This window comes from Leptosomus discolor, chromosome 2, assembly GCF_034619465.1.
Source record: "Leptosomus discolor isolate bLepDis1 chromosome 2, bLepDis1.hap2, whole genome shotgun sequence".
In the NCBI taxonomy this organism is placed as follows: domain Eukaryota; kingdom Metazoa; phylum Chordata; class Aves; order Leptosomiformes; family Leptosomidae; genus Leptosomus; species Leptosomus discolor.
In genome coordinates this window covers 56343654-56354301 of record NC_141392.1, presented here as the reverse complement: position 1 = coordinate 56354301, position 10648 = coordinate 56343654, and the positions used below count along the sequence as shown (strand labels likewise).

Below are 10648 nucleotides of genomic sequence, written 5' to 3'. Positions count from 1 at the left end.
CAAGGAATTGTCAGGAGCAAATCTAACTTCTGAAGATAAAACAACCATCAGAAAATAACACCCCGTACACGTTAGAACAAATGTGTAGTCGCATTTTATTTAATCAATTAAAATCTACCTTAAAAACACAAGATCAGATTTGGTAACCCAGTACATTGGATTAGAGAAAGCTTCAAGCTTTGAAGCGCAAGCCAGAGTCACAGTCTCAAGTGAGAGTTTCAGAGGCCAAAGCAATATGCTGGAACAAAGTGGTATCTTCAGGCGGAGGCATGCTCCTTGCACCACTAGCGTGGTTTCGGGTGCACTGTCAGTTACTAGCGTGGTTTCGGGTTTCTTAGCTGTCAGTGACAAGAAGCTTTTGTATTTGTTTTATAGTTGAGTTTGTTGCATCGCTTACCTAGGCCCTGGATTAATGGAGAAAACAGGCAAGCTAAAGCACTCGCCTGTCCACTTACTACCAACAGACAATTTACATTGTGGTCAAGCTAGCTTTATTTAAATGAGGTTCAGACAAGAATTAACTTTACGTATTATTAACAGCTTCGGAGCTACTAACATAAGAATCAGGATTACACAGGTCATGCTGTTGTTATTTCGTTTTACCTGCTGCAGTTACTGCAATATGGCTTAATGTACATTTGTACAAATTCGGCCAAGTTTGCACTTGTGAGGTGTTACTAAGAGCACTATTAACTTGCAAGCCAACTTAAACCTGTGGAAACCAACCGAGGTTGTTGGAATTGCCCAAAGCTCGGGGGGAAGGCTGCGGCTGACGGTGGACAGAGATAGACTGGATTGTTTGACACCACGCTGCTCGGCTTTAAATATTTGTAGAATTCGCTCTGAGGTAAGGAAAAATCTTTGGATGCTTCCACGCAAGGCAGCACCAGGTGGTGCGATCACACCAGTGCAATCAGTCACACTGCTTGCTGGAGGTGCAGCCTCCAGGAGAGGCAAGCACCTGCCATAACAAGAGCATTTGTACGCTAGGAGTTGGTTTCAAAATAAATTACTATACAGGTAGGATAGCAAGCTGTTCTTCAACTCGATGGGCATCGGTTTCACAAAGTGCCATCTGGAACCTTCACTTCAGAAATCAGAGCTGAAAGTACGGACTGGTACCCCGTGTTTGATTTTAATGTAAACGAGAAGAGAGAGGACCAACTCCTGTTGGGGACAGACATCCCAGGGCTCTCGCTCTTGGGACTTCTTTCCATCTCTCCATCCCCCTGCTCATTCTGGTCTACAGCTGTTGTCAGTCCAACCCACCTTACGTGAAGGTTTTGAGGAGCTCAGCACCCCTAAGGTCTCATCAGCTTATTGCAATCCAAGGTAGAATTCACCACCAAGCCCTCACCCTCCTTCCTACTCCCCCTTCAGTGAAGAGAGGCAATTGATAGGAGCGGGGAGGATGCCAGGAAAGAAATGCTGGGGTGGAAAGAGGCTCAGGCAGGGGCTGGGAAAGGAGGAAGCTTGTGCGCGGGAAGGGTGTTAGATGGCGTAGGTGTGGGGAAAGGCTGGGGGTCGGGTGGGGCAGGGACCAGAAAGGAGCAGACTCTGGAATGAGAGCGGGGCGAGCTGAGGGTTGCGGTACCACTGGCGTTCCTACAGGAGCAAGACAACGGGGAAGCGTCAGTGTGGAGGGTTCTCAGGAACCGGGCAGGCCTGCGAGTGGAAGTGACTGGCAGACCTGACACAGGTCAGGGCTCTCCTTTTGTCCTTAGCATTATCATAGTTCCACATTAAAATCAGAGTGGGGGTTAGGATATACACATAAATATTCAAAGCAAGACAGCCAAGTTTTTGAGAGCTTTTACAAGGGGAAAATCCTGGAACAATAAATAGGAAACTACACATTATCAACTTCCGCTCCAATGCTATCCATTTCCTCTCCAGGCTACTCTACAAACTCATTTCAGGGTACGCCTAAATAGTACAGAAGTATCATAGCTTTATATTAAAATCAGAACTGGGTTTAAGACATACATATAAATATTCAACACATAACAGTCCAGTCCTGAGACCTGAAGTCTGGAACAACAAAAGAAGGGTATTCTCAATCTCCTTTCAAGCTACACTCTGGAAGGAATTTCTGACTAAATCAGGCCCGCACAAAACCAACGGAAGGATGGATAGAGATACCTGAATGGGACCGAAATGCAGCAATCTTGAGCATCTTGCTCAAGGATTTGTGCGTGATCCAGTTCCTGCAGTTTGCTAAGGGCACGTCTGCTACTTGGCCAGAAGTCTCGTGCGTTCTCGTCAGTCAGCCCTCCTCTTCCCCCTGACACACAAGACGAGCGGCATCTACAGCCACTCGTAGGTCAAATCAAGGCAGCTACGGAAGATGGGAGGGGGGTAAGGGAGACTGCAGAAAGAAGGGAGGGAGATTCAGCGATGAGTGAAGGCATTCAAGGAGATGGGACAGACAGGACACGCATTCAGTGACGGGACGGTAATAACCGTGGCACAAAATTTCAGTGGTCTGTCCATTCACTCCGTCGGGCATCTCCAGTCTAAATGGTCTATTTTGGGCAGAGGCAAATGACCTTTGAATGGAACACATGGGTGGATATAGCCAACATTAAAGGCATTGTTTTTTTAATAAAAATGACAAAAAAGGTGAGGTCTTCAGAAGAGCAGATGTTAACATCCAAGAACAAAGGGTAGTGAATAAAGCTCCTGGTTCTCTTGCAGGATTGTCAGCTGTTCTCTAGGACTGGCATCTCTCAAATGCCCCATGGATGCTTAGCACATCTGAAAGAAAAGACCACAGTAAATAAAAAAGCTTTATTAATGACAACTTACTCTCTCAAGAATATCTTCTTTTCCCAAGCAGTTCTCAAGGACAGACAGAAAGGCCTCGTGCCTTAGTCAAGCAATACAGTAAATATCTTAAGGAGAGACTGTACCTTCCTGAGTCAGATTTCCATGAAATGCAAAGAGCTTTGGTACATGAGGCACTCCACTTTTACCATGGAAGGCAACACTCACATCCTTTAGGATATTAAAAAGAGCTTCCTTAGAGAGGAAGCGTTTTTTGTGGATTAAATCAAATACATTAAACAGGTATCGGATGAGCGCGTATCTAGGAAAACTAGAAACTACGTTTTCTGCCTCCCAGAAGTATCACACTAAACTACAAGCCAAGTCAAAGCCATTAAAGTGAGGGTAGCTGTACAGAAAAGAAACAAGGTGTTCAGTAGCCAGAGAGAGAGGCAGTAAAACAAGAAGACAAAAAAAAACCCAATCCCACAACATCAAAAAATATCTGTGGCCTGTTGGTTAACCTGGGGAGCAGCTGCCTTTCCTCAGAATAAGAAAAAATTACAGACACAACAGTTTGAGAGACTCCAAAACTGTTTTGGAAAAAGAAAGACATTGCTGAGTGAAAATGCTACTCACATTCAAGGCCTCAGGAGCCACTGAGTTCCGACTTTGTGGACTCCCTTCTTGGCAACTATCATCCTCCCATGTCTGTGTTTTCCCATCTTCCATGGGTGGGTCACGTTCTTCCTCACTTTCCCTGCGTGTTTGCTGACCTGTATGTTGGTCTGGGATTTCCATCATCGGCCCAACCTCTTTTCCCCTTAATTTTGGTGGGTAGATGTCTAGGGGGTCTTTGGTTGAATCTTCTGAAGTACTCAGTTCTAGTGTTGATTTCTGAAGCCTCGCACTCGCCCTCGAAACATCTTCAGGGCTAGTCACAATTGTTAAAGAATTCTGACTTGGTCCATCTTTCAGTATCTCTGAGGTCAACAGCACGTCTTTGGTTTTTTCTACAGCGGCATGAATTTCTGCAGACTCTGCTAAGGTAGAAGTTTTCACTGTTCCTGATTGCTGGAGCTCTTGTTCTTTACTCCGTACCTCTTCCTCTTTCACTGGAAGCTGAAGATCCACCTGTGCACTTCCCAGAAGTTCAGCTATATTTGTATCTGACGGGCTTTTCTCTATGGACTCAAGGCGCTGCTCTGACTCCAAGGCAGCTGACTCTTCTGTTTCTGCAAGTTTGTGAACAGCCGTCTGGATGGCGCTCAATACAATTTTTGTACTCTGGGACTCTATTGTCAAAGACTGAACAACATCCTTCTCAAATTCTGTGTAGGTGAGAGACAGACTGTCACTTGGAGGAATACCATTTTCTTTGGGTTGCCCTGTGCTCTGGGGCCTCTCTTGCCCCTCCGATATTCCATTCACAGAAGCAGGAGTTACTTGAGGCTCAGGTGCTTCTGCACTGCCAAGCTCTGCAGTCCCACAGCCTGAACAGGCAACAGTAGTAACCAGGACCTCACCAGAAGCCATTTGCCCTGGTGGGGTTGCCAAGGGCTCTACAGTTTCGACTGGCGTGTCTGCAGGCATTACAGTTTCTGCCATGACATGCTCTTCAATGCCTGCAGCCGCTACAGGCACAGGCACTTGCAGAGCCTCCAAGCTTTCCGCTTGTTGGAAGGCTGAGTCAGAGCCTTCCTCTTGCACAGCTAAAACCTCTTGCTGGACAGCAGTTGAACGTTCTTCACCTCTCATAGCTTCCCGTTTTCCAGATTCAAACGCTTCTTTGGCTCTGTCCGTCGATTGCTCATTTTTGTTCTCGTCTTTCTGAAAGCCTTGACAATTTGAAGATTCTACAAGTTCTTGTTCTTTTTCCACAGTCTCTTGTTCAAAGAAGTTGTTTCCTGCATCACATGTCGTACCACTAATGTCAGTGAGGACAGTGCTTCCATTTCCAGTGATATCCGAGCATGCTGATGCTAAACTAGATACAGTCTCCACTCCAGTCTCTGCGGGAGGCTCAGTGACGGCGGGATCACTCTCCAAGTGTGTTCCAGCTTCGAGCAGACCACCTTCCGTTTTGCCACCTTCGCTTTCGTCCCTCTGGGAAGCAGTTTCCGTTGGTTTTGCTCTGCATTGTGCCTCTAGGATGGACACAGAATCTTTTGCTGGAATGTGCCTGCCAGCCCCATCCCTCACACTCTGCTCGGCATCTGCAGCTGCTTCTGAGCCAACTCTTTCTGATGGAAGGGCAGAAGCTTCTTCCTCATTCTGCAGTGGAACCTCAGTAACAGGGGCTTCTGTGCTCTTCACTCCAACGAGCACAGCATCGTCTTCCTCTTCCTCTCTCTGGGCAGGTGTGCTGCTAGGAACTCCTTTAGTGCAAGCTTGTTCGTCAAAGTCAGGAATTTCACCTTGTCTTTCAGATTGAACGGGGACCCCAGTGACAACTGCTTCTGTGCCCTCTGGTCCCACAGGGAGGGTTTTGCCTTCTCCTTCAAGCTGCACAGGCTCTTCAGCTGTAAGCCCCAAGGAAGTGGTTTCATCCCCTCTCTTGTCCTGCACCTGCAGAGAATTGCAACAGACCTGTCAAAAAGGGTACGAGCACGGAGTGACCAGGAATGTCCTGGGTGAAAAATCTTAGAAAGACGGAATGATTTGGGTTGGAAGGGACCTTAAAGATCACCTAGTTCCAAACCCCTGCTGTGGGCAGGGACATCTTCCATTAGAACAGGTTGCTCAAAGCCCCATCCAACCCGCCTGCGCATTTAAAGCTGGAGACAGCGGGGCCACTTCATTTCCTCCCTTTGCAGAGGTACCTCAGCTACAACCGTAGCTCTGCCGACAACTGAAGGGACCATCCGCTATGTCTGCTACCATATGGATCCCATCGGCACCTCAGGTGTTCACAGAGCACCTACAGTCACCTTGCGCTGTGCGGGAGCCCTACTGGCAGCTGTTCCGGCATCTTTGGATCCACGCACACCATCTCCCACTCCATCACTCTAGGGATCCCATCCACCTCGCTCTGCATGCAAGCCTCGGTGGCTGCTGCTTCTGGACATCCATGTGTGTGTGTGTGTCTCACTGGACACAAACTTTGGTCACGTCAGGCTGCACAAGGAACACCCTTGACAGCAATACTGCCACAAGCTGCTTCTAAATTTGGCATAATAGCTAACGCTTGCTGATTCTTCCTTTAGCAAATCAGCCTTTGTCTTATGTGTAATACTTACTGCAGTCTCTGCTTCTGGAACACACTCCTCCCTCGTCTCATCTGCTGTCAGCTCTGTTGCGGGCAGCTTCTCTTCTTCCGCAGGCTCCTGTTTTGCAGACGGCTCTTCCTTGGGTGTAACTGCTTGGGTGCTGTGAAAGTCTCTGGCCTGTGAGGAAGGTTCCTCTGCTGTCCTCTGCCCTTCACAGCTTTCTTCATGGTCTTCTACAGCTGCTTCTTCACGTGCCGGCCACTGCCTTTCATCTCTCAATACCTCTACGTTTTCACATCCTTCTGTGCTTCCTTTCATTGCAGCAGGCAGGTCACTTCTCCCTGAACCTTCCTGGAGAACACTCTCTTCAGCTCCGATTTCGCTCTGAATGCTCCCTGCACCTCCCTGGGGCTGGAGGCCATCCTCTTGGTGTGCTCCTTTTTCCAAGCACTGTTCCAGCAAAACACTTTCCTGGCCTACAACACTCCCATCTTTAGCATCATCTTTCACTTCTGACTCAATTCCTTGTACTCTTGCAAATAGAGTTGCACTCATGGTCCTTTCACTAACCAGCTCTTCTACCTCTGCTGACTTTACTCTCTCAGCAACTTCGTGAAGAACCTTTTGCGTCTGTTTGTCTAATTCTTTCAAATTTTGTTCAGTGGCCTCTACTTCTTGGACAGGTGTCACTTCCTCTGTAGTATCTGGGGTTTCTAACAGCTGGGAAACAGCAGAAACCATCTCAGTCGTCTCCTCAGCAAGGGACACCTCCACTGGTTCTTCAGCGCAGGAAGCTTCTGCTGTCTCCTCCAGAGCTGTCACTGCCTCTGAGGTCAGCTCTAGCTCACTGGCTGTGCTGTCATCGCTGACCTCCTTTCTCGCCTCTGGCATTGCCTTTGCAGCTGACTCTGCTTCTTCCACAGTATCATCGGATTCCAGTGTTTTCTCAGTTTCCTTCTCTGCCTCTTCTTCTGCCTGCTCAATGCACTCTGTCAGAGCAGCAGATATCCAAGGTGGTGACATTTCTTCAATACTGGTAACTGCCCTTTCCCCTTCCACAACAGTCACAGGAACTGCATGGACCAGCCCTTCCTGGCCTTGTTCCGTTCCTTGGATCTCCTCTAATTTTTCTGCTCCCTGTTGCTCTGAGGCTCGTTCTCTCATCGCCTCAGCAGCTTCTGCTTGTGGGGCTTCCATCTTCTCCTGCTCTGCTGCTTCGTATTCAGAGAAAGGAACAACAGCTGGAATATCTGAATCTTCTTCAGTCGTTTCTGCCAGGCCTTCTCTTGCTTCTTTAGGAGCAGTTGGTTCTGGCTTTCCATCTGACTTCTTCTTCCTACGCCCAGGCAGACGTTTCCAAAATGGAATGCACAAGTCACCTTCTCCAGGCTCATCATCTGAGGAGGAATGCTCCAGGCTAGAGCCCACACCAGAGTCGCCATTTCTCTCTTCCATTCTGGTTTGGGACCTCCTTCTTGGAGTAACTAACCTTTTAAATGATTTCCACATTGAAAGACTTTCACCTTTGGATGGGCTTCCAGCTTGTTCTGGGGAAGAATTCCCTTGTCCTTCATTGCTCTCTGGAGAACTGCTAAGAATTGCATCTGTGGCCGTTTCTTTGCTCTGTCCAGGCTCTTCTACATTGGGGCTTTCCTGACCAAGCTCACGGCCAATGTCTTCATCAGATGCTGCTGCTGCTGCTGCTTTCCTGGCTCTTTTCTTTGAAGAACCTACGCAGAGAAAAGCTCGCCAGGGCACAGAGCTGTCAACCTTTCCTTTGGGCACGGCTGTGGCTTTCTCTGGTTTCTGCTCCATCCCATTTTCTTTCATTTCTCCCCGATTTTCATCAACCACAGCGTTTTCCGTTGCAGACACTGCAACGCTCTTTGTCTTAGCACTTTCAGAAGCTCTTCTGGCACGTTTCTTGGGAGTCACCATCTTTTTAAACAATGCCCAGGGCTTAACACTGTCTCTTTTTCGCTCCACATCTGAAAATGCAGCATCTTCATTTTCACTGACCTGCACGCCATCCACAGGCTGTTCCAAAGAAGGAATTTCAATCGTCTCCTCAGGAGAAGAAGCAGAACTCTCCCCCTTTTGTTCCTCTGGGCTGTCTGGGGAACCTGGTAAGTGCTGAATTGGGTCACCCGGTCCCCCTAACTTAGATTCTTCTCTTTTGCCTTTATGCTTCTTTCCAGAGAGTGTTTTGACTCCAACAACAAGCGCCACTGACCTTGGGGATAGAGGTTTCTCTGTCACCTCACTTGCTTTCTCTCCTTCAGATTTTTCTTCCTTTTTGCCAAGATCTTCTGAGACGTCCACCAGTTCCCTTTCTCGATCGCCTTCTTCAGCTTTTTTCTCCTTCGCACTTCCTTTAACAACTGCTGCTGCCACATCCTCTTCTTCTCCCTGCTCATCATGCTTGATTAGCTCTTCCTTCTCACTTGCTTCAACGCCCATGGCTGCCACAGCCTTTTTTGACTCCTGCTTTTCACCTTCACTTTGCCCCTTCTCATACGCTTCGATAGTTACTGCTGTCCCGTTCCTCTCCCCCTCTTGCTTCTCCAACTCGGATTGTTCCTCCCTTTCACCAGTTTCAGTGGCAAATGTTGCCCCCTCCTTTTCTTGCTCCTCTTCTTTCGTAGGAGACTGCAGTTCCTCTTCTTTAGGCTTCCTAAAGCTCTTCTTTTTTCTAAATCCTGTCCATCCCTGAGTGAAAAATTTCCTTAACGGCGATGCAGTGTCAGTGGCTAAGGCAGCTGACTGAGAACAAATCTCATGTGCTTCGGGTCTTTTAGGAGGTTCGTCTTCTGTTTTTTCATTGTTCACTGGGTCTTTGGTGGGGTCTGCTGCAGAGAGTCCATCCTCAGGCATCGCCGTTTCTTCTGAGCTGCCTTCCTTTTGATCGGCAGCTCCTTCAGGGACTTGTGTTTCCTTTTTTACAGTAAGCAGCTGAACGGGTTCCGACTTCCCCGTCTTTTCCTTCTTCACTGTGAATCTGAACCCAACAAATTTAAAAAACTTTTTAAACCCCAGATCATGAGACGGTGGCTCAGACACGTGGTCTTCTGCGTCTTCTTCCAAAGACGGCGACTCTGTAGCTGCACGAGCATCCTCTTTCTCAGCACCTGCAGTGTCCTTGGTGCTCGAGTCAGAGGAACTTGTCTCCATAGTTCCGGTGTCTTCCTTCAAAGGTACACTGGAATGGTCTCTTTGTCCAGCTGTGTAAATAACGACAAAAACCCCCAGTTACTTTCTGTCTCAATGTAATGTTGTGTTATACCTTTATATAAATAGATGCAAGTGGTTTTTTTTTTCGTTTTTATCAAACTTTCCTGAACATAACTTTTTCTGTTATCTGTGTGCCTCTTGTAGGTGCTAATATGAATTTTTTGGAAGGACTAGTTCTTGGTCTAAGATTACTATAATTCCTTTCCTTCCTCATATCGTTGTACGGGTCTTTCTAAAGTTTATTTGCAAAGGCACCTTTCAAGCTTATACTCTCTCATTCTCCTTCCTTCTTTTGCAGGGGTTTTTTGGTCTTTTGTTTTCTCTTCCTTTAAGGGAAACTTATATGAGAAAACAAATATTATTTCTATCCCATTTTTACTCAAAGAATATACAGAACAATATCTCCAATTCTTCCTGAAGCAAAGCTCAGTATCCTTTCCATGCAGAGAGGGGCCTCTGAGGGGGTGGAGCGGGGGGGAACAAACCACCAAATAAACCCAAACCCCAAAATCCTGTGCTGACCCAAAAGGATGACTGAGAAAGAAAAGCTGACGTTACAGCTCTGTCCCAAGAGAACAGGAAGATGTGAAAATGCCCACGGGAAATTTCCCGCGTTTCTGAAAACCGGTAACTCCCAAAGCACTGACATTACAGCGTACTTGTTTTAAAGATCATGAATCTCGGGATTCTCCCATCCATCACATCACCACTATGGCCAGACAGAATCCTCATCTGCAGCAATTCCACATGGCTTAAAACGAAACACCTTGTTACTAGGCAAGCAGGTGAAATGCTGCCCTCCATCGCTCACAGGTCTGTGTCTGCGTTATCTCTTTCTTGAGCACCGCTTGAGTTTTCCCTTCAGGACACCAGCAACCACCCTCTCCGTCTTGCTGGGACAATTTCAGTAGGATTGCTCCCTCTGGCCGTGAGCTGCCTAAGTTCACAGACTGACCTATACATTAAAGCCCCTGAAATGCAGCACTTAAGAAGCCAGCACATGTCCAGCTTAGAGCACAAAATTGCCAGCTCCCCGTGCCCCAAGTAAGTGGCTTGGGAGGGAAAAAGCACAGAGGAACAAGGACACCGAGCCTTTAAGTTCTGCCATTGAAACACAAAAAGCGAGCAGGTAAAACTGCCCTTGCCTATAACGAGAATTGTAGGCATAACTGTGCGGTGAACATGCGTGATGATGAACAGGACAACACGTGAAGACAAAAATCCATGGCGCATTCGAGACCCCAAAAGACTCCTGGGCTTGGATACTGCCCGGATTTCAATGTAACATTATCCTTGAGCCTTGATTTAGTGCAACAGGTGAAAGTGCAAGGCCCTGAGGTGCAAGGCACTCTTCTCTCTGACCAACCTTGTTGGAACGCTAAGATGACAAAACACAAGAAATAATAACCAGTGTCAAACAGCAACCTCCCGGGAGAAGGCAT

General features: G+C 47.4%; 1 protein-coding gene across 1 annotated transcript; it reads right to left on the bottom strand.

Moving 5' to 3' along the window:
• Positions 1–1491: 1491 nt before the first annotated feature.
• Positions 1492–10648, bottom strand: LOC147416009 (uncharacterized). The gene is made up of 4 exons (XM_086460427.1): positions 10573–10648; positions 6006–9196; positions 3406–5334; positions 1492–1605 (listed from the first exon to the last, which is right to left on the bottom strand). The coding sequence occupies exons 1-4, from the start codon at positions 10646–10648 to the stop codon at positions 1492–1494; spliced, it is 5310 nt and encodes a 1769-aa protein (XP_086316553.1).